At 37.8% G+C, this 24,868-nt stretch overlaps 1 protein-coding gene across 1 annotated transcript in view; it reads left to right on the top strand.

The window, feature by feature from the left end:
• LOC104495754 (gamma-aminobutyric acid receptor subunit pi-like) overlaps nt 1–24,868 on the top strand; it is a 33,556-nt gene that overhangs the window by 2,660 nt on the left and 6,028 nt on the right. The window contains exons 2-7 of the mRNA XM_010138765.1: nt 5,210–5,277; nt 6,717–6,934; nt 7,613–7,695; nt 12,075–12,212; nt 22,353–22,505; nt 23,409–23,602. Of these exons, the coding sequence (XP_010137067.1) occupies nt 5,230–5,277; nt 6,717–6,934; nt 7,613–7,695; nt 12,075–12,212; nt 22,353–22,505; nt 23,409–23,602 (834 nt within the window). The 5' untranslated portion in view covers nt 5,210–5,229. The remainder of the gene's footprint in view (nt 1–5,209; nt 5,278–6,716; nt 6,935–7,612; nt 7,696–12,074; nt 12,213–22,352; nt 22,506–23,408; nt 23,603–24,868) is intronic.

The following is a 24,868-nucleotide window of genomic DNA, read 5'->3' on the forward strand; positions in this document are numbered from 1 at the left end:
CTGACTTCAGTGAGCCTTGGATCAGGTTCATAGAGTTGTTAAGGGATGCATAAAATCTTGTAAATAATTTTATACAAATAAATTTTGTTCTGTGATTGAATGTGATCATTTAAGTGTTCTAATTAAAAAGAGAGAGACTAGGAAAAGGTCACAGCTGAGTATATTTGAATATGGAATCTGCTTTCAAGTGGTATGGAAAAGTGTCATGCTTGAATCAGTTATTCTAAACCACATTTAAGATTATTTTCCTTAGCTTTGTAATGGTCTTAAGGTTTAAATTTAAGAAAGTGAAATAAATATTTGAGTTTAACCTTTTGTGTTAGACCAGTCATCGTATTTTTTTCCTCAAATGTTTATATTAAGTTCTATGAATTTAATTAGATAAAGGCATTTTAATCTTTGAAAGCTTACAGTTTAGCCCCAAAAGAGACCAGGAGGTATCGGAATGTTAGTTGTGTCAAAGACCTTTTGATTTAGTGAGATGAGATCGCAGGGTACGTGAGAAAGAAATACCAAATAATCATCATCTAAAGACTAGTTTGTGTACCAGTTAGCCAATACCTAATCCTTCAGAGAAAGGCAGAAAGCCCAGAATATATATGGCCAGTTGCATATTGGGAAAAAGAAAATCTTCTGAAACTCTGCTGAATCCTTACAATTGTGATTTAACAAATCAGTGACTTGGTGCAAAAGTGCAAACTTCAGCATACGTGTGGTAGTGTAGGTTTTCCTTCCTTTCCCGTGGAAATAAGAGTCATTATGAGACTGTCATTGCCACCAAACCCAGTCCTCTGTATGCAGGACAGTTTGGTGTTTGGATTTTTCTTTTTTTTGCCCCCCAAATGGTGACTTCTAGGGACTCTAAATAGTGAACAGTTATTAAGTTCAGTTAGAAAAGAATCAGTTTATTTGAAGCTTCATGTTGTCTCTAGTTTCCATAAACTGGGATCTTGCTTTGCTTTGTCAGAGAATGTGTTCGACTTGCTGCTCAACACCTTTTCTGTGCACTTACTGACATTGGACAAGTCACCTCTCTCTTCTCTTTGAGAAGCTGAAAAAATGTGGTTCCTTAATTTTCACGTTACAAGCTTTGATATTAAGCTTCCAGAGTTTTTTGTCTTCTGGAATATTTCTCTGTCTCAATTGAACTCTGTTTGCTGTTTGCACTTTTTTTCTCCCCAAATGTGGAAGACAAATCTTGTCACAGTAATCTCATAACAGTCTTGCCAATACAGTCTAGATTGCAAGATAACTTAATTTTGTGTATTGCTTCCCATTGCAGTAGTGCTGCTGCCAAAGCGTAATATGGAAAGATCATGTTGAAATGATTATCTGTGACAACCTCTAAATCCTTCTCAAAGGCACTGCTTGCCAGGATAGTTTCCTATCCTGTACATATTGCCTCCATTATTTGTCTCCACATTAATTGCTTGCATTTGGCTATATTAAAATATGCTTTTTTGACAAATGATTTAACAAGCTGTTATTATTACAATCCCCACCAATTTTTGTCTCGTCCACAAACTGTACTAGTGAAGCTCCATCACTGTCTAAAGATCACTGATGTGAGCAAATAGGATTGAAGCTGATTCTTGCTAGAAATGGATCTGTCTTCTGATATCTTCATGTCAACAATTACAGCTGAGATCTGTCAGAAGGCCTGTCTTAATCTGTCCAGTCTCTTCACTTAACATGTATTTATCAAGAAAGATGACTTGTGGTGGGGAGCTAAATGCACCGAAAAAGTCCAAGCGCAATGTTATCACTTTATCTAAAAATCCCACAATACTCTAAAACAAAGCAAAGATGGCAATCATGCAGACCAAATCTTCACGAGAAGATAATAAATTATTCTAGTGATACTTTTCCTTCTAGTTCCCTGTTAGAATTGCAGAGATTTGTAAGTTAAATTGTATTTTATCCAGCATTGCTGCAAGGATAAGGTGTTCTTTCAAAAAGCTGTCCCTCTGGCGGTATTTATGAATGCCAGAATTATTCTAAGCTTTCCTAAGCTAAATGAAAACGACCTCGTACTAACAGCTCAACACTGGCAGTTCATGGTAGTGCCAACTGATTTTACTTGGTCTTCAGAGTTCCAAATCCCTATGTGGCATAGGGGTGGTTTACTTTGTTGGTACGAAGTTTAACAGACTGCGATCATTGCAGTGATCCAGATTTAATTTTTAGTATGCCATCTGCCACTCCTCTGGCTGCTTTCACGTACGGGATTACTATGAATATCTGTCAAGTGCATGAAGTTACAGTCTTTGTACATACGTTATCTGAAATCTATGTTAGTTCGGTTGTACACCCATCGCTGTAACATGACACAACCTTTGGCGTTTCTTTGTCATGTTTCGAAAATTCCCTTCATTAATGCAGGACAGACTGACTTGAGTTTTCTTCTGAAGATCAGTGCATTTCTTCTGAAGTTGTCATTATACATACAATTCCTGCCAAACACATGGAAATGTGGGAACTGCGTGCGTCACCTGGTCTGCTGCCCTGTTTTTGACACTGTCAAACTTTGCAGAGACCTTTCAGAGGAAGTTCAGGGGAAACCCTGGTGGATACTTATGGCAAGCTTCATTCTGTTATCAATACTTTGCTTATTTAGTAAGTCACGATAAATTGTATTTAGCCTTAGAAAAAGGAAATTAACACTTAACTATTAATCATGTTCTGATTTTATTAACTGCTAAAGCAAAGTTATATTCAGCAGCTTGTATTGTGTTAATAAAGATCCCTTCCATAACAGGATTTTTTTTTTCCTGCACAGGTCCTCTCTGGCATGTTGCTGTATCTGAAAGGATGTAATTTTCTGCTGAGTTTTCATGAGTGCATGTCTTGACAGGCTGGCTGCACAGCACAAACACTTGGGCCACAAAGTTTGTCAGGACTAGCAGACCGGAAGGGTTTTGTCCTGCCTGCGCTACCATTCCTTAGCGCTTGAACCTCAAGGCAGGTCTGTGCTATGACAATCAGTCTGAGCTTGAACTACCTCTTAACCTAGTAGTCTTTTGGTGGTTAGGAGTCACCCAACACCACAATTCTGTTGTGTTACTCAATATTTTGAAAGATACTGCAACAGGAAAGAAGGAAGGGAGAGATGTACAAAGTCCTGTTTCTGTGATTCCAGAAAAATGAAACCAAATTGAATTTCACTAATCTTTCTGGAAAGTCAGATTTTCCTCTCAGACATGTAACAGTAGCCTTGATGATATTGAAATTCTGCTAATGAGCATTTCTCTTAATCTGTATTCACCTTAACTAGGCAAGGATCAAGTGTTGTTCCTACCAGTAAAATATGATAAAACAGGAAAGAGCCTGATTATTCCCAGCCACAATTCCCACATCGCCAGCTGAATGCTGTTATCTCCTTAGAACAGTCCATCGTTAAGGATGTGCCTTGCATGATGAAGTTCCCCCCAAATTCTTGTGACAGTTGGCAATGATGTGCTGTTACAGTCATACATGGGAATCTGTAGGAAGACTAAAGAAAAAAGATCAGAAAAGGGGTTATAAATCACACATTTTTAAATTTAATGATTTTTGAGGGTCTAACACATCTTTTGAGGTTGGCAGTATTGTACCTGTAATAATGATATAATACAATGATAATCAGAAGTATCAATTGACTCTGTTGCTGTTGCACTCTAGAAGGTTTGGCTTAGTTTCCTAGAGGGTCAAGTTTTTAACCCCAGGGACAAAACATGAGTGTATTGTTAGAGTATCAAAACCTGAAAAGAATGGAAAGAAGCAGAAGAACAAGCTGTCAATGGTTTAAGAACTTTTCAGGCAAATTTTGTTCCAGAGTTACCTCCAAAGTTGTCTTCCAGTAGATGACCAATGTCTTCTACTCCCTGAATACAATTTATGGTATGTAATAACCACATAGATTACCATCAGGGGATGCTGCAAGCCTACAGTCCAGCTTCAAGCTGCTGCTTTATTATTTGAACTTTCAACTGAGTCCAGAACAAAGCATTTTTAGATTCTTTCAGGAGTGCCAGATGTTTAACAACTTTAACACTCGCATTACAAATGGAAAATATTTTGAAAAATAAAAAATACTAATACACTGATACCACTTAGAATGACACATTTTTTTCTTCAGTGTAACTCAGCAAGACAGAGTGGGACTCTCTTCCTTTTGGGGGCAAATAAGGGCTATGTACATAATGCACTGGAAGGAGCCAAGAAAGGTTTTCATCAGTGTGCCTGTGATGTACTGGCACCATCAGCTACATGGATCTTGTCTAGAGTAATTCTGTATTTTCAGTACTGCATTCTCTGCTTCTCAATTACTTGGAACAATGCGCTTATTTAAAAATGAATTTCCTTGTACATGTACTCTGTTAATTCTTCTGCACATATTCAACCAGGCGTCATATCATGTTTCCATGAAAGTGCTGCACAAATTCTGCATTTTAAAATGCACAGCTGGTGATCTTCATTCTGACACTGTGAAGTGCACGTTCACAAGGAAATGAGAGTCTGAGCACACTAACATTACAATGATATCATGTCAGCTCCTTTAGGTGAGGCATTTAATCACACTAAGTATATCTTCAACTGATTTTAGTATTAAAAGGAGACTGAAGTGACTAGCTTTCCTTTATAAATGCAAGTATTTAAATCAAAAGTTAGCTGCTAATGGTCAAAAGCAAGACATTATAAGGCAGTGACATAATATCAACAATATATTCTTAAACAGGCAGCTCAGCTGTCCCATCTGGATGTTAACCATGTGACATTGCCAGGAGCAACTCCTTAGTTCACTAACATCTGATGGGCCAGATGTTGCAGCTGGAAGAATTCTTTCCACTGCTCTGCACCTCGGAGCAGAAGGGTGTGATGTACCATGGGAATTGTACCTTTTCCGCACCTTGTTGTGCAACATTTACCCCAGCACTTTATTTCTCGAGAAAAAAAAACATATAAACCAGGAAATACTTAGGAAATAAAACATGTTTCTTAAAATCAAGATACTGCTATACTAGAAATATTGTATTTTTGTTATGAAATTGTTAAAATTCTTTCATAATCTAAGTTTGAGGAATATTTCCTTTTAAAAAAGCTGCTAAACATTTAGAAAAAAGGATCATATCATGGAAGATTTTGTCTCCAGTTCTTCTGAACACTGAGTATTAAAGAACTCCGTGCTAGATCTGATGTTCTTTTTGTTTTGTTTTGGGTTTTTTTGCAGATGGCCCTGTGTCAATTGGAATGAGCCTGGATATTGCAAGCATCGATACAATATCAGAAATAAATATGGTACTGTAGCTTTTGCAATCTTTTTTGTTTTCTTGTTGATAAGCTAATGCCTTGTGTTTACAGCTGCTGGCAATGTGACTTGGAGGCTTTTCTCCTTGTGCAGTCAATGTGTGTTAGGAGATGGATTTTTTTTTTTCACTGCAGATAGTGGTTATAGCACTATAATAAGTATGGAAATGCAGATACAAATCACACTTCTCACAGATAGGAACAGAAATTTGCTGCTGAGTATTTGTCTTAATGAAGGGCATGTAGAGCAGTATTTCTTTTCCACATGAAAGGTCTAAATCTTTATGCATTTTTTAAAGATGTATTGACAGGACTTTGAAGCCGCTCCCTTGCCCTGTGATTAGACACAGCTGAACTTATGTTGTTTGTCTCTTTCACTTTTACTGTCACACATTAATTTATTCCAGCTGTGTTTCATTACATCTGTACCGTTTATTTTTGAACAGGCTACGAAATGGAGTATACTTTTCTAATTAAAGATCCTCCATTGGTACTTAGAAATAAAAGGCAAAATTCATTAATCAGATACTCAATATTGGAAAATATTTACGTATATATATACATACATATACAAAAGTGTGTACACATATAAATAAATATATATATTAATAAAAAGTGTATATCTATAAAGCACCTCACCATTTCATTACTTGGGCTTCCACGGAAGTCCTTCTATACTTACTAATTATTAGTTAGTATTTAGAAAGGGGGAAGTAAGGTCAGAACTTAGGATGAACTTACCATACTGATAAAAACACACCATAAAATCAAAAGTTGATTAAAAAGCTGCTAAGAAATAGTGTGATTTTAATGTAAGACTTCAAGGCATATCTGAATTGAAGGTGAACTGGGCTGAGAGTTCTATTTATGGTCTGGGTAAATTTGGCACCACTGTTTTCCTTGTAATGCTGAAAGGGTAAATTGTGCTAAAAGATGATGATTCCCTTCCTGTTTCACTAACTTCTTTTGTCCTTTTGTCTATCTGAATTTATACAGCTTTTTCCAAAGTTTTCTTAAAAAATGCATTATTTAGTAGTTTATGCGAACAAAGTGATGTTTGCAACGACTTACATAAGTCATTCTAAAATGTAAAGGTTCACAGAGCCAGATTATCTGCTTGCAAAGCTCTGGTGACTTCAACTGATTTATAGCCCCAGACGCAGGCCATCAGCTTTTACGGTAAGATTCCGATGACCATAAGAACACAATCTACTCCAGATGGTATTTCTTAATGATGTCAGCTTCACATCAAGTGCTGGAAAATCTGGCAGTACAAGAGCCAGTACTGCTATTGGAGTGCCAGCATTTAAGAATGGGAGAGTCACAGGCGATTTCTGCCCAACAGCTGCTTCCATATACTTTTGTAAAGCAGAATATAATACCAACTTGCTCTGTGTGATAATTTGGTTTTTTTTTTTTTTCTTTTTCAGGACTACACAGCTACCATATTCCTAAGGCAGAGATGGACTGATGACAGACTTTGTTTTGATGGCAATAAGAGTTTAAGCTTAGATGGTCGGCTTGTAGAAATGCTTTGGGTACCGGATACCTTCATAGTTGATTCAAAAAAATCTTTTCTTCATGATATCACTGTTGAGAATCGTCTTATAAGAATATACCCTAATGGAACAGTCCTGTATGCGCTACGGTATGTATATACCACAGACCAGCCTTTACATTTTGCTTCTACTTATATCTTAAACTTGCCCGTTAGCATGATTTTGTGCTTAAGGAGCTTATCTATTTGTAACAGTAGAATAGGTGTGGTCTTGTAGTTTTAGAACATGTAATATGATTGACCGATATGATTAAATTCTTAAATTTATTAATAGGTCTCCTTTTCTTCCCTAAATAGACCTTTTTACTTCCATGTACACCAAAGACAGGAATTGCATGTTACCAGTGCAGTTGTTTGGAAATGACGTCATCACAGAGGAAAGCAAGCAGTGACGATTGATTTGCACTATTTATTGAAGATCAGCTGTTGTAATAAATTTTGATAAATATAGCAAAAATGTAAAATGTATTGCAAAGTATCAACAAAGGAAAAATGCACTCTGTAAGTGAGAAGAGAAGGGGGGTGGCATTTTTAGACTGCCACTAAATTCAGGTATTCTGGAGTGGTTTCGTGTTTGGGACATTATTTAATGTTTCACATTAAATGTTTTACATTAAATAAAGCCAAATACGAGATCTTTTTTTCTTGCAATAGATATTTGCCTGCAAATAATACTTCAAGAAGGATATATGGCTTATTTTTATTTTTATTGGTGAATAATTTTATCCCATTAATAATCAGCAATACTCCTTTTTTTTTTTTTTCAAGGATCACCACAACCGTGGCATGCAGTATGGATCTGACCAAATATCCAATGGATAAGCAGACATGTACTTTGCAACTGGAAAGCTGTGAGAAACTTAATCCTCATTATTTTTATACAATTAGAAAAATATCTCTGGTCTTTTTGAAGGGCTGTCAGATATAATTATCAAAGAGCCTGGAATTTTCAAAGAAGCCAAGGGACAATACATGACCAGTCCTTGTTGAATTACAACAGTATCTGTATACAAGGATAAATGCATGAGGCATCACTGAAAATAGCATGATTGAACAAAATCTCAGATTATCACAGGCCTGGTTTTGCAGTGCATCTTGCAGTTATTCTCTTGGTCTTCAGGGGGAGTTCTGTGAGCAGATATCTTCCTCACAGCTGGGAATTTTCTTTTTTTTTTCCTCTTTCAGATAGTATTTATATATAATATTTTCCCCTGAGGCACAATTCCTTTAGGAAAGAGAGAAATTAGAATAAGATTTATTTGTAAGGCATAGAGTTCATATTTAATTTACTGTCTTTGTCCTGAAAAAAAGGTAATTGCTTAGTTCTGTTCTGAGATGGATATATTGAGATCCTTCTGTGACTTATTTAATTGTCTCTATGCCAGTGCCCTGGGAAAAAATGTCATCAATTGATGGACCAAGAATAAATATACCTTTATAGGTTCTAATTTTATCAGTCAATCTCCTCATTGAAATATGCTTTCTACTACTTCGTAGCCATGGTGGCTTTGCAAATATGCAAATGTGCATGTTTATAATTTTCATATGGTAAGACTCTCAAAATATTTTTGCGTAAATTAATGTAAAAGGACACCCGATCCTGTAAGATGAAAGTATGTGTTCAAATGGATGTCAATACATATTCAAAGTCTTTTGGAATTTTTTTCACTACTTGTCAAATTTTACCATTCCAGGTGTGTGTGTGTTCTTTCCTCCTATTTGTAACTACCAATTATCAGATTGCTGAAAGTTTCATTTTAGACAGAACCGCAGAGGGAATCAACCCCCAAACCGTCCTCACACAGGAGTCCCTCTAGAATCCGCAGTTTTGTAAGATGTATTTAACAAATAATGATTTGAATTAGAATTTGGATTTATCTCTACTTTGTTTTCCGTTGGAAGAGGGTATTAGTAAGAGCCTTCACATGGATTTACATCAACAGCATTGCCTAATGAGTCATTTAAAATTTTCCCTAGTTCCAGAATGAAATACATGTCCCACAGGAACTGTAGTCTATTTGACAGGATTAAAAAAGAGGGAATTCCCTATATAATTAAAACCAAGCATTTTCCAGAATGATTCCATCTGCTTTTTAAACAACACATAAGTGACTCATGTCTAAGGAGAAAACATAGTACTGTGCTCACAAGTGCTGCCATGACATTGGTGTTTAATTTTAAGGAAAACAGCTAGAAGCAATAAACACAAAAGTGTGCCTTTAGCTGTAGCCCTTTTTTCTTCAGGGCACTGCGATGCTTTCTTTTGGGTGTTCTGGGAATGGTGTTTGTTCCCTCATGGGTTAAGCTATGCCAGCGTATAGATGAATAATGATATCATCCTAGAATACTGCTTGCAATTACCATCACCTGGAATTAAGAGCTGTGAATGTAAGCACACATCCGCATCCACACAAATGCTGACTTTGTAAATAAAATGTGAAATACGTGAGCGATAGTTGATTATTAAGTGATTACTAATGTAAAGACAAACCTGTCATGATATTATAAAGTAATGGCTTTTCACAGCAAGGCATCCCTAGTAGCCTTTACAACATGCTATTCTGCTGGCACTAGTTAATAACATTAATTGACTTATTTTTTCTATACAGCAAAACACATTTCAGCTGTTTTTTTCACTTTTCATTTGTTTTTTCCCACGTTGCTGCGACACTTACGAAGGTAGAACAGTCATATCTTAGGGGACAGAGACTCGCTCCTCTGAGTCTCTGTTGATATGGCAGATGTGACATTTAGGGACTTGGAGGGCTCCTGCCTCAGCTGGTGCTGCCTGGGGAGGGCTCATGCTCCCTGCCGTGTGGTAGGGAACACCACCACTCATTCACAGTGGGCTGAGGGCTTTTTTCCTCTTTTTTTTACCCGCACACAGGCCTTCAGTCCAAATACATATTCATGTTTTGGGCCCATCTCTGAAATTTTATTTCCTTTTTGAACTTGTCCTGTGGCATTTATTCTGTGAAGAGCCATGTGAAGGCACTTAACTTGTGCTTGACAATCAGGGGAAATTAAAATTAGCAACAGAAATGTAAAGAAACTCATTTGTATTAGGAATTATGAATGTTTAATCACAAATTTACTGTTCCTGTAGTTAACCCTGTTGATGGTAGCTGCTTGAACTCTATCAACGAAGTACAGGAATGAGACATTTTGGGCTTTAGGAATTAGTTATAATGAAAACTCAGTGTCACATACAGAGAATAGAGATTACTTGTAAAACCCAAATAAGATGGCTTGAGGATTTTGTCTCTATAAAGTTTTTAAACGTTTTATAATTAGTAAAATATTAATCCCCTGAATAAAGAATAACTTTACACAGAGGGAGCACTCTGTTATTTAACTTTACTTAAATTGGGAAGACTCTCCATGAAAATTCTTCACAAATAGAGTTTGGGATTAGTATTTTCAAAGGATCACCAAAACCTACTAACTGTTCAGTTAATGATACTACTTTGGAACAAAAATGGTTCTACTAAAGCAAAACAACCTGTAGTTGGAGAAATGCTTGTTATCACTGTTCTGGGCATTGAGAAGTTCTCCCATCTTGCACAACTCGGATGACTCAATATCTTGTAAAAAATACGTAAGAATTTACTGTGATACTCTCTAGCTCTTTGGACTTTATTTAAATATCTTCAGTTCATTTATGCTGAAGGAAAGTAAAATGCATCCATGCCTGGAGTCATGCACTAAATCTGCTTTTCTGAACGTCTTTTGTTTTAACTGAGGACAATGCAATCATTTGTCTAAAGGAAAGGTTACTTTGATTTTTCATCTCCCAAACCTGGGAAATTTCCCAGCATGTGGTTTTAGGGAATTGAGAACTTAGCTTGGACATGCACACTTTCGGCTTAGCCTTTTGACACAGCAGTGTTCTGGCTTTAATTGCTATAAATGTGATAATGTAAGCAGAGATTCCCAGTCATGATACTTTTTCAGAAAACTGCCAATGATAGTGAAAACACAATTTACATTTGAAGAATTGTCAGGGAAAGAATTTCCAGGAGAAATTGACATTTTAATTCCTTGAAAGGAATTTCTGAACTCTTGTTTTTCCTACATTAAATGGCTGTAGGAAATCGGTTCGCTTTTGTTATTGCAAGAACCAAAGCCATTAACTTAAAAATATGAAAATGCTCTTTTTTATTTTAATGCATGTCTTTTTCTGTTACTCTAGAGCTTTGTTCTTTTTGCAGTATATACCCTTGTGCAATGTATTTCATTATTGTCTCACACTGTAATTTACTTACAATTGACTAGAGTCTAAAAATAATCATCTGCTCATGTTTCTGTCCCCTAAGCTTAGCTATTAACTTGCACAATATAAGTCTGCCAAATACAAGAATGATTGATCTAAGTAAGCTAAAGGAAAAGATGTTCAAATGCTCCCTGTTAACATGTAAATTACATTAACATAATCTTGAATTAATCATATACACTAGCCTGAAAATTACTTGCTTTTTAATATAATGGGAAAAAGCTACAGAGATGTTTAGCTATGATTGTGCTGCGTATTGACAAGTGTGTGCAAAATACAGTTGCCTTCTGATAGATGATTCATGTCCCGTCTCAGCTCCTAATTACTATTTGAAGGTTAAGAGAAAATCTCCTGGGGCCCTGAAGCGTGCCACGCTGTTGAGCCTGCAGAAACATCAGCATCTAAGCTGTTGGGAAGCATTCAAGCTCCTGAGCCAAAATATTGTCCCAAGCGACAACTCAAGCCCAGCTCAGAGCACAGCACCAGCATCAGCAGCCCTGCTGCTCTCCTCACCCCTCCATCTCTATGGGATTGAGGACCAAATGCACTGCATCAAGAAACAGCAGCCTGGGGTGCAACACAGGGCACACTTAATGTTTAGTCCAAATGCCAGCAGTGTAATTCATAAAAACTGTATTTCTTTAAAGCTGAAGAGCTTTTGCCTTTAGAATACCATGTGGTACTAATCTTTCTAAAATTAGTTTATGTAGTCTGTACGAGAATAAAAGAGATAAAAAAGACCACCTCAAAAAACCTCAGCTTTTAAATGATAAGGCTTTGCATGTGATTGGGAGTTTTGTTGCAAACAGGCATGAAATTCTGCCAGAAGCCATCACTGTTTATGTCTGATTGTACTGTCAGACAGACAAATAAGGAGCAGCTGAACCGTAAATGTGCTCAACGCATATTAATTATTGTGTAAAATAAACACTCTTGTTGGTTTGTGTATCACTACAGGGGGTTATAACATCAACGATGTTATGTTTTACTGGACTAGAGGAAATGATTCAGTTCGAGGTTTGGACACGCTCCGACTGGCACAATACACAGTAGAAGACCACTTTACCTCGGTATCTGAAGCGGTATATGAGACAGGTGAAAACACCCTTCTAACGCTTTCTAGGTACAGTTTAGAATATGGCTGTGGAAGCAGAGCAGCATTAAGGAACAGAACACATTGCTTTCTCTTAGGATGACATTTTCTGCTAGATTACGTTCTTGAAACCATTCATACTTCTCCAGATGTTACCAGCAGAGACCCAGCTAATGAAAAGCTTGAGAGGTTTTGAGCATTTTCTTGGAAGCTACGCATTATCTAAAGAATGATAAACAGGAGGTGTACTGCTTCTTCGTTGTAATGTCAGAGAGAGCTCTTGTGAAGGCAGAACAGCCTATAAAGTGGGCATTTAAATTGGAAAGAAATCAGGGGCTCTGGGTACCCAGTTCAGAACAGTTTCCTGGAAACAGCCGCTCCATCTTTTTCAGCAAGTCAAAAGCCTCTATTTGGCCACGGGAGTTTCTGTGAATATGCTGGGTGCTTTTAGAGCTGCAAGAAGTTGAGCTTCCTGGCTAGTGCTTGTTGGCGTTGCTCTTTATCTGTGGCAGCCTCTGTCTGGCCTGGTGGGCAGCAGAGTGCAGATTGCCCAGCCTGATGTTCCTCTGCCCAGGGAAGCATCAGAAGCATTTCCACAGACCTGCTCTTCTTCTGATCTTAGGAAACTGCTGCAGAAAGTTTCCTCTAACTGCAGGATTTAACCTCATGAAAGTGTCTACTCCTGTTTATTTTCTAGAAGTTTCAAAAGGGATTTCAGAGAGTTCAAGACCTGCCAAACCTGCTTTATGCTCTGTGAGTTACTCTTCGGTCCTCCATTGCTGTTCTTCAGAAGAGTTCACTCAGTTTCTCTTCTGCTCAAGTCAACACACCAGCCAGAAGGGTGATCTTTAAATGAAGTTGCACATCCATCAAAGCTGTAGTTTCACCAGGGGATATGTTACTAATTCTGAACCACAAAAATACATATATTCTGTACAGAATATATATTCTGTATATAGAAATATATTCTGTGTTCCATTGTTGGGTATTTGCACTCTAATAATTCGACACAGAGAAACTATATGCTATAACTTCTGGTATTAATTCAGCATGAAAGTAATAGTTTTCTAAATGGATATAAAAGTAGAAATTAAATACATACTGGCAGGCTCCAGGATTGCAAAGTAACTTGCTACTTAACCTAAGCGACATCTGCTTGCCTTCCTCCTCTTTACAGCTTCTGGGTAAGCCATGTCAGGTTCAGTTAAAGGAAAACAATCCTTTACTGCTGTTCTGCCTAGAAGGGTATTAGGTCCTGTTCACCATACAGGAAAGAGGAAGAGGAAACCTGCTTAATTCTTACCACTCTCTCTCATAGGTTCTAGGCTCTAAAGCCAAAAGAAGTTCTATTACTCTTTACCAAACAGAATAGAACCAATTCCAGTTACAACTGGAGAGATCAGATGAATTGTGCTGCTCTTTTCAGTAAATGATGCTGTCTTCCTTCCTTTACGTTGTCAGGGATCGTACGTATAAAGTCAAAAGCCACTTTTTCTTTTAATTATGCATTTTAACACATGCAAGTTAATTTGATTAAAATTTCCCGCACCTGCTTGTTTCAATTCTCCTATTCAAGAAAGTCACATTACCAACTGGTAAGCAGTATTTTTAAAATGAAATCTCATAATCCTCTTAATTTTCCTTTGAGTCATTGTGAATTAGGTGCTATTTTCTCCAGATTTTTTTAGGCTAGCAGTGCCTACTGTAGCCCATATTAAAAGAAAAAAGCAACTAGAACTATGTAATCAATTTCAACATGAAAAATGACACTTTGCATTTCCATAACACCATTAATAGATATCTGAGTATTTTGTAAATAAGTTACATTGAAACAACAGTTATTTATAACAGCTATGATTCAAAAGGCTAAAGATACGAGAGAAAAGTGGGTAGTGTGTAGTATTTCCTAACACAGCAAAAAAAGCAATCAGTCTTTGATACTCTGTGAACCTGAATAGACACTACAGCTGCTGTGCAAGTGAAATATTGTACAAGAGCGCAACCCCCAAGTTCACTACAGCCACTAACAGCCAAATTTAAAATGCAGTCAGCAAAATTCCTGCCTAAGTAACTTCAGTAAATTTAAGGAAAGGACATTGTGGATTAATCTTGTTTATAGAGCAGCACGTATTGCATAACAGTAATCACATTATTGTGGTCACGTAATAGTAAGTCACTTTGAATAATGTTAGCTAGATTGCTGGCTAGGTCTTGATGTTGATTTCATTTTGGTGCAGACCAATTTCATTTCGGACATGAGTAAATTAATCGCTAGAACCACTTCCTATGTGTCTTTTATCTACATTCCTTATTCTGATACACTCTTGGACCCCAAACCCAAGATTCTGCATCTGTGGCTGCTGGGTTTTTATTTTAGCTGTAAAGCCAACACCACCTGCATTCTCAGAGTGATAAATAGTCATGTAGAAAGCTGGACTTTCTTACTGGAAAAACATAAAAGCAACGAAGGACTGTTACAGCCTAGCCTTTTGTGTAAATAATCATAGAAAAGAGGCTGAAATACACTAAAAATTCGTTTAGTCTAGTCTCATGTCACAAGGCAAGGTCATCTATATCTGAAGCCTACTTCCTGACAGATGTTTCTTGGAGTAAGTTAGACAAACCTCCAAAGTGTCTGCTTCACCCTCCCTAGACAATTTTTTTCTGGTGATTATTGCATGCATATTTTCCTCGTGTCTAATCTTGATCTCCCTTGCTGCATTTCAAACCCATTATGTGGATATAGAAGACAAATTTCCTGCTATTTTTCAGCAGCCTTTTCACTATTTCAAAACAAATACGTCTTTACTCAGATCAATGCTTTCCCTCTTTTTAATGAATATAAACAGCTGCCTGTATCTCCTGTCTTTGCTATTGTTCCCCCATCGAATTTCTCATATCTGCTGATGTGCTGCACCCAAAACTGGGAACCCTATTCCCAGCAGAAATCCTCCACAGTGGGAAGGGTTGCATTTAATGAACTCTGTTCCTCTTTGTCCAATCTGGGTTGATACTTGCTTTTCCTGCAGAAAATTGTTGTGCATTTTTGACCTTGTTCAGCTTGCAGTTCCTTCTCGTACTCCACTGCCTTTATTGCCCTGTAGCCACATATTGTCTATGCTGTTTAGGGAGCTAGTAATTCCCGTCCAAGTGTATGGCTTTGTACTTGCTTTTGTTGAATTGCACGTTGTTTTACTCAGGCTGATAGTTGTTGAGATAATTCTTAATACTTGAGGCTAATTGGCTGTTGATAGCTTTTCTTCTGGCTGCAACTTCCCTTAAATCTTGCTCTCACTACTTCAGCCCTCCTGCCAAGTCTTCAGGAGCAGCAGAAATGAAAAGGCTCAGCTTGCTCAGGTCTAGCCTTACACTGAGGCTTCAACCTGAGCCCAGAAGGTGAGGACAGTTGTCAGGCAGTCAAGGCTCTCAGTGCACTTTGCTGCTTAGAAAACCATGAAGTAAGCTATGTGGCATATCCAAGTGGTGTGATTTTGGCAAAACAGAGGGAAAGAAAAGACAAAAGCATAAAGTTGGTCTCCTCTCCTTGATGCAGAAAGACATTTGGCCCCTTGAAAAAGACTGCAGAGGGAGCTGGCTGGTGTTCCTTGTCTGCAGTCACTGCCAGGGTTTTGATGTCTCTCACAAACCCTGCCCAAGGATGCTTGGTGTAGAGGCCTCATTAGACCTCGTTTGGCTGTGCAGTGCTGCAACTCTGCTGACTGGCCACTCCACACTAGTGGCTTCTCAGGTGGGAGGTCTAAGCCAGTAATGAGTGGTTCTCATTTATAGTTAATGATCTGAAAATAAAAAACCATCTAAACTATATATAAACTATAAAGGGTGTGTGAGAGTGTATAAATATAACAGATTTCTACACAGACTGTTCATCAGTCACAGTCTCCTTCTCTCAAAACAGAGGTACTACCTTGCTTTGTCCTGCAGGCCCATCTGCAGTTTCCCAAGGCTCAGGAGATTTCTCAGTTAATAATCAAACTTTTCCAGGATTTTCAGTCCTTCTTTTTTTAAGGTATAGCACACTAAGTAACTTCTCTCATTCCTTTTATCAGTTCCTTTGTAATCTGTAGTTGCTTCCCAGTGGTTATTTCTGAGAATATCTTCTTTGCCATACAGGGCTTATAAACAATCTCAGGACCATATTCTGTATAATCTTATCTGGTGAGTCTTTTGTCAGCCTCACCTAAGATTCAGGTGATTACATGTGCACATATATATCTGTTACCATGTTATGTTCAACATACCTATCTGGTATCTTTGGAAGCAAGGTTTTCCACTTGAGTTGATGTTGAAAAGTTTTCTATCAATCATGAGTTATTTTTGTGATACTTCTGCAATGTAGAACAGTTTAGAAAGAAAATAGTGTTTGAAAATGCATTGAAAAAGTTACAGTAACATAAAACCTTATAGAAATACGATGAGTATTATGAATATCAAGGATATTAATAGGAGGCATTTTTTTATTAACTTCGGGGAAGTTCTTTGTAGTATAGACAGAAATACACAAACCCTTCGAAAACTTCTGTGGCATAACTAAAAAAAAAAGGTTTTTTTTTTACCAATAAGCTAAGTGGATAAATATATCTTCCCTCAGACACTACATGAAAGGGTTTGTTTCATTCTTAGGGAATCTGAATAACAGACTCATTTTTTGTAAAGCATTTTCATGAAGATGAAACATATGTTGAGAAGCCTGGCCTGATCTTTAATTTCCTTTAGTTCACCTTTGAAGAACAAATAGGAAAAGAAGCAGTTTATAAGATCTGAACTGTGAAGAACCGAAGCCTACTTGTTCCCTGAGGGAGAGACAAAGGAACTGTAATAACTTGTTGACCATATAGATTGATACCCTCAGCATGCTACATCAGTTGGAGAATTGCATTTCAGTTGCACAATTGCATTTCAGTTGCACAGCTTACTTGTTGGGTAAAAGTGGGGACACTACCCATTCCTTAATTCCTATGTTCTTTGTAAACAAGCACTAAAAAATTGCATGCTGAAAATGTAATTTTCAGCACATAGATAAGGCAGGAAAATTCTATTTAAAACGCTCCTGTACTGTGCCGTTACAAGGTGCAAAAAGAGAAGAAAATGATGCACTGGCAGAGTTGCACTGACGCGCTTGTGTGAGATGTGCATCACAGGGTTGGCACCCAAGGGGGTAGCATACATATTTCATGATAGATAAGAATGTGCTCTTTATGCCTGACTGCACACCCCTGTGCAGGATACCAAAGTGCTTCTTACATAAAGAGTGATGTGGAGTAAATCTTTTTCTGCAGTAGAGTTCATCAAAAAGTCTGCAGGAAGTAACTGTGGGGAAGATGCACCCATCCCGTTACACCAGACTGGAAGTTAAGAACTGCTGAAAGCATCTGTACAGCATCTGTCCTTCCTTCAGGTGCGTCTGCTGTGACTGTCCACTGGTCACAGGGCAGGAGAAAAGAGGAGAAAGATACATCTTTCTACCGTCAGTCACGGACAGATGCCATAGAGAAATGGGACAATCAAAAAATGAATGACCTAGGGTGATAATGAAGCCTGTGTGTTTGGGTTTATACCTATTTCTCGGGCAGTGCAGCAACAGTCGGAATTGATAAAATGATCTAAGCAAAGTGTCAGAAAGGCAGCACTGTAAATTAGAATATTGTTTTTAGAAGCCAAAACTCAAACATCAAAGGCAAGGTATAAAGAGGAATAAACAAGCTTTTCTTGCCTTCAGAAAGATCTGCCTTAGACCTAGACTTACACCTGCTCAGCTACTGGGAAAGAGACTATGCTGTTATAATTTTTATGATACTGAAACTAAAGTAGTCAGGTGGAACCAACTGAAATTTGATTTATCACACCTCTTTCTACTTTCTAGAGTACTTCTTTTTTTTTCTTCCCTTTATTTCTTAAAGCAGTAGAGAGAGTTAGCATACGTACAGAGCTAGTCTGCTGTGTAGATTTGTTCTTAATCTACAGCTAAAGCTATTGTCTATTTTTGTATTTCCATAAAGCCGAAGTAACTCACCTTAGTCTTCTTTCACTGTGGGATGACCTAAGGAGAATACCTCACCTTGTGGTGGGTTTAGAGCATGTATACTGACAGTCATTTAGGTTCAGATTCGTCTGAGAAACTGCTCAACACAGTTATTTGATCCTTTGGCAAGCACTAACACTGTGCCTTTGCTGCAGAGTTAGCTATCTGCACAGAGATTATTTCCATCGCATTACCAAATTCAAATCAGAGCACTCACACATTGAGGTGACATCCGTTATGGGCCAGAAACTTCAATGAAAAGGCATCATCTCATTTTAATGCAAATATTTTGTTGTCAATAAGACTCTAGCAAGAGGCAAACTTGAGAATTTTGAGGAGTTGACTTGAGCTGTACTTAAGTTAACCCTAGTAAAGCCAGGACTAGGATAACATGAACCTGTTTTGCTTTTGTTCTGCCTGATGGCACTGTAACCTCAGGTGTCCAGTGAGATACAGCATTACTATCTCTTAGGCAACTCACGTAATAGGAGTAGCAAATCTGTTTCTTTTTAAAGATTATAACTTCTGGTACATGTGGAGTCTAGATGAAAGAAGGAGTGTAATATCTTCATTTTGTCCTGTTTCTCATTTCTTTAGCATGATAAGGTTGCAGTGCATACTTTTTCTTGACTACTTCTTCCTTCAGTTTATTGCAGGAGAAGCTCATAGGAATGCTATATACAGTTTGCTCCACGATTTCCATTATAAAAGCTCTTCTGAACTCTTTAGAGAAATGCTGACACTGTTATTATCATGTCCATGATGTGTCTTTGGATTCTGGCAAGCAGAAAGCCTTAAGGTTAGAGAAATGCCTTTTCTTTGTTCCCCAAAAAGCCACTCAGCTATAAACTGTTACATCTCTATTTCTCTTTGTTGTTCGCATTGCTTTAGAAATTTCTGGCATCAGGAAAAATAACACAAAAGAACATAGGAACATTCAAAGGGCTTGTCTGCATTTGGAAATTGCAGCAAAGTAGCAAAGTGTGACTTTCAAGCTTGGTATTTTGAACTAATTTCTTATGTACACACTTGGCTTTTGTACTAAGGTGAAAGGAGGTACACCTGTAGGGTGCTAACGAGGGAAGGGTGTTGCCATATCGGCTATTTCATGTAGCAGTGACCCTTCTGCGGACGGAGTCCGAGTCACAGATCGTATACCAATATGGTTAGAAATCGTGCTCGTTTATTGTTTACAATGCATCTCAATTTCTAGACTCTTGTCCACCCCACTAGCTACATGGTGATTGGATAGCGTCTCTGTCACACAGACAGCATGCATCTCTTAAGGCACTGTGGTTGGATAAAAGGGGTTAGTCCACACACAGCTACTGTTTTGGTTAGAGTTAATAAAACAAGACCAGTTAGAGATGATTTCCCACACGATAGTGTTGCAGCTGGGTTTCGGCTGCTAAGTTTCCCAGAGAGAGTAGCATATTTTCCACAGTTCTAATTTCTGGTAGAAAGATACACCAACAATTTCAGAGTTTTCCTTCTTAAAGACAAGCTCTAAGGCTGAACGGCAGGAACTCCCAAGTGTCTGTGGTACCACCGCAGGACCTCCCAAGTGTCTGTGGTACCCTACAGAAAGCATAGTCCAGTCTCTTCGCTCATCTTTGCTGGGTACATGGCTTCCACATCCTTCCCTCTGGTCAGCACAGAAACACAAGATGAACTTTTGTGGAGGATTCAGTCTTCTGCTGATAGTTTACACCCTCTGCACCCTCACACGGTGGCTGTGTTATTGCCCTTTGTGTGCCACGGTAATGACAGTTTGCGGTACAAACACTGCAAAGAAAATCTGGTCTTTCGGTTTAGAAATATCTGGTTTGAGTTCTAGTTAAGCAGCAGCCTAGAAGAAGGCAAGCAAAATTAATAAAATCCTTGACAGTTTTTATTAAGGTTATAAATGCTTGCTCTTGCACACACGGAAGCCACAGATTTACAACTGTCTGTACAACCCTAATTCTCTTCCCCAAAATATGCTGTATTGTATAGTTTTTTATTGTAAAGACTGAGCATTTTCCCCTAGTGCTAGTGATTGATTTAGTGGAAGGATGAGTGGAGACAGAAGCAGAAATAATATTGTGCATTGCACTTCCTAACTTTTGAGTGATTTACTTTGCTCTGCTTACACTTGAAATCAATTTTGTCGGGCAAAATTGCTTTTACTGAAACAACTATATTGGTAAAAATCACAATGTTGATAGAGGTACACTAACGTAATGTTCCTCTTTTCACATAAAAATGATGATAACTGTATAAATCATTACCTCCTGCCACATGGAGAGAGTTGAAGTCTGCTGTCTGTCTTTGTGTCCATTTTATTTCTATCAGTCAGAAACTAGAAGAACTCAGTATATTGAACTTACAAAGAACCCTAAGTACAATGTCTTTGTACCTTCAGGAGGAGAAAGAGCTGACTTCCAAAGGACTATTTAGTCTACTAGTGAAAAAGTCAACATGGCAGAAAGCTGAAGTCAGTTTAAGATTAGAAATTAGGCATTCATTTCTAACAGAGAGAATGATTGTAATTGTTGTAGCAGATTACTGAGACAAATGGTGGGTGCTGCATGTCTAGGTATCCTCAGACTAAGTCTAGATGTCTATATGAAAAGTGGACTGTACTCCAATCAAAGTGATTGAGTCCAAAGAAAGGAATAACGGGAAACTTAATGACGTGATTAGGGTCAAACTACATAATCTAGTGATTCTTTCTGATTTTAAGAGTTCTGTGAAATCTTATTTTTCTCTGGATGCAATTTATACAATACTTTTAAAAATGGAAATTGAACCATCCTTTTTCTAGCCTTGGAGCAAGAATATATTTCTCGGCATCCATTACTTGCACTTCCAGCTTTTAAAAGTACTCTTCTTTGACTCCACGTCTCACAGTGCACCTGAGGGATGCACAAATAGCCTGTCTATGCATATACAATTGCTAAAGTGTTTCACCATTCTGTAGTTCTTGTCCTGACTCACAGCACATAGCGCTGGAAACAAACACAGGTCCTAGAGATCATCATTTGTTGGATTAAAATAGATGAAGCCAAAGTTATGTAACCATGGTATATTGAAGCATTACCCTCTCACTGATATTCTGGTTCAAGAATTTTGTTAAAATATTTTTTTAGAAATATATCTTGTAACACTTAATTTTGAATTTCAGAATAAGAAGTCTGGTTTGCACATTTAAGTTAATAAAAAGCCAGCTTTTGCCTTACTTGATCTGTTAGACTGGTAACGACTTCAGATCCTGCACTTCTGTTGCCCAAACACAGCCAAATTCTGCTCAGTTAGTGAGCTGGATATTAAATTCAGGCTCTCTTACCAGTGTGCTGTTTCCTAATGAAAGCCAATTCAGCCTTTGACTGTGGGCCCAAACTTCCATCTTCTGGAAATCACTCATTTAGAAGCAAACCATTTGTGCCATGACGGGGTCACACAGAACAGACAGTGCTCAGAACAGCACGAACACTGTAATGCAGTAATGTAAAGAAAAAAATAGGTAGAGAAAATGCAAAGACATTGCTTCGTTTTGAGTGGAATATAAGTGGTAGGTCAGCAGTATCTGAGAAGGTTCCTTTGTTCTGTGTCTTGAGCAACAGTAAATGAAAAGCAAAGCAAAACAAACCAGATATCTGAGGCAGTTAAAGATAGGAGCCCATGATAATGTCATAAATTTGCAATTACGTTAGCTATTATGTTAGTTTATATAGCAGCTGATTGTGGTAATTCTTATGAATAGCCACAGCTAAATACATATTTGACTTCAAATTTCCTTGCATTGTGTTATAACGAAACATCTTTTCTGCACATTGATGGATTTTTTTTCCCCTTCACTAATCCTCAGTGACTTTCCAATTCAAAATGTCTTTAATGAAACTTTGGATATGGTGGCTGGCTGTTTTATGTTTTGATTTTTTCCATCAGTTCAATTTAGAGTCTTCATGATAGAATTTTTCAGTGCAGTGTTTAATTTTTTTCAAGCTTGTTTATTAAGATTTTGCTGCATTGGAATGCACAAAAGTAATATAGGTTGATAATTTAAAGAACTTTCCATGTATTGCACCTTCATAATATTTTTTTCCTGCTCTTTCCACAGGACGTTACCCAAAACTAGTGTTTCACTTTGAACTCAAGAGAAACATCTTGTATTTTATACTGGAGACATACGTACCATCAATCCTACTGGTTGTGCTCTCATGGGTATCGTTTTGGATAAGCCAGTCATCAGTTCCAGCCAGAATCTGCATAGGTGAGAAGCTAATAAACCAAACCAAACCAAACCAAACCAAACCAATCCAATCCAATCCAATCCAATCCAAACCAAGCCAAGCCAGGAGCTGCATCGTTAAGGTGCTTGCTTTATTGCATGTACGTGGCATCCACTGCCAAAAGTTGCAAATGCTTCTGAGTTTTATGGAATTGTCTAATTTGCCGTATATCATGCATATTCCTCCTAAAGCCTTGTTGTTTTCTAACTAAGAAAATGTCTTGGAGAGCTACAGGAGACTTGGAGGCAGGGGAGGCTGCTGAAAGCAAAGGAAAAAAGTCAGACTTTTTGGAATTAATTTCACCATATCCAAATACATGGCGCATGCAGACAGAATTGTGAGGCTTTTGTGAGGTCTAATGATACATAGTAATTAACGCATGAATAAAAGGAGGATTATAAGAGATTAAATATAATTAATTTCAAATTGAGGATATTCTGAAAGGGAAAGAATGCAAACCAGTTCTGATCAGACTGCAGGTGGGGTGGGGAAAACACTCCTCCAGAATACGGAAGAACAATTTCACATCAAATGAGGCCAGTGGGCAACTGCACTGAGCAAAATAATACCTGGAGTATTTAAAGGGACCGTTTGTATGCCATTGCAGTAATAGTGTGTCAATCACACATATACATTCTGTGACGCCAAAACGTCTCTCAGTTTCCAGTCTTCTCAGGTTTATAAACATTTTTCATGAGTGTTTTTAAGCATTTAACTTCAGAATCCAAGTCGATTTGAAAGACTTTCCAAAACATGACATATTAAATAAATGGCATACTGGGAGTTCACAGAAGCAGGAAAAACTGTCCTGTAGCAGGGCCCTTTCAGTAGAAGCCCTCATTGCTTCCTGTGTTTTATCAAACTTAGATTTTTGCATTCCACAGGTGTTACCACAGTTCTTACTATGACAACACTGATGATGGGAGCCAGGACTTCACTTCCAAGTGCTAATTGCTTTATTAAAGCAATTGATGTGTACCTCGGTATCTGCTTCAGTTTCATCTTTGGAGCACTGTTAGAGTATGCTGTGGCTCATTTCTGCACTTTACATCAACTCAGTTCAAAGGCACTTCCAAAGGTATTTCAATTCTTTGATTGTCGTCTCACAAAACAGACTTCAATTATACCTGCTAAAGAGAATTAATTATTTTAGTACTAATGGTGAATGTGTTCAAGGAAATTTCAATTTTAGAATAAGGAGAGTGAAAACTGAATAACCTTGAGAAAATGAAAAATTTTGTGTATACTTTTTGGAACTTTTTGGAAGAGATCAAACATACTGAAACACCCCGCCGTAATGATTCTCTCTTTTGGCATGGACTTTATGGCTATTTATCAAACAACGTGCTGGTCATATCACAAAAATCACTGGCACTTGTCACCTTCCCAGCAATAGCATACACTTACAGTTCGAAAACTAGACTGAGCTTGGTGACTTCATCTTGTTGCAATACAGTGAAAAAGATAAGATTGTATCACGTTCTGTTTATGGAACCTTCTGCACACACATGGTGCATGAGTCAGTTTACTAGCAGACATGCATTAGGTGTATCAGATCTCTATAGCCTTCCATTTACATCTTGTCTTCCATAGCAGCTGAAGCTCAGTCTGGGATTAACTTTCTGTTCTGCGTCATTATTACAGCAGTGATTTTTGCTTCTCACAACACTGAAATGCTGTGAAATATATTTAAAATAAAAAGGGATCAAATCAAGATAGGTATTTTTGAGTCTGGTGGTTGTCATCTTGCTGAAATTATCAGGACAGGTTCAGGAAGAAATTTTGTCCCATCTTCCACCTCCAGTGTTTAGCACTGTGTCCATAAAAGCATCACAAATGCATAAGCAAAGCTCCTCAGTAGGCTTAAGAAACAGGATGTTGAATTTAAGTGGAGAAGCTTAAAACCAATGAAGATTGGCCAAGATATGGGCTATTTTATGCTTAGATAGTTCAACAATTACTATGGGATTTTGGTTGTTTGGATGAGAGTTCTCTCGTTGGTTCTGTAAATGCACAGGAATGTGTTCAAAGCTGTCATTAGGTCTAGGTGTGAGAAGGACTGAAAAACAGACACAAAGCTGAGCCACCTAGTGGGTTTTAAAAGATAACATCTAGCAGGGGAATGACTGCAAATGGGCAAACACTCATTCTGAGTCAAAAGTCTGAAAGTAATTTTTCTTGTCAAGGTAGCATCGGTGACAATTCCCTCTGAGCATATCCATCTTGTGAAGTAAGTGGTTGTCATTTTGCTCATAGAGCAGAAAGCAGAAAAAAACCAAACCCAAACTTATTGGAGGTTTAGGTAAGAAAGTAAAGTGTTTCAGTGCTTGAATGACTAAGCATC

Source organism: Buceros rhinoceros, unplaced genomic scaffold, assembly GCF_000710305.1.
Source record: "Buceros rhinoceros silvestris isolate BGI_N320 unplaced genomic scaffold, ASM71030v1 scaffold2386, whole genome shotgun sequence".
Lineage (NCBI taxonomy): Eukaryota > Metazoa > Chordata > Aves > Bucerotiformes > Bucerotidae > Buceros > Buceros rhinoceros.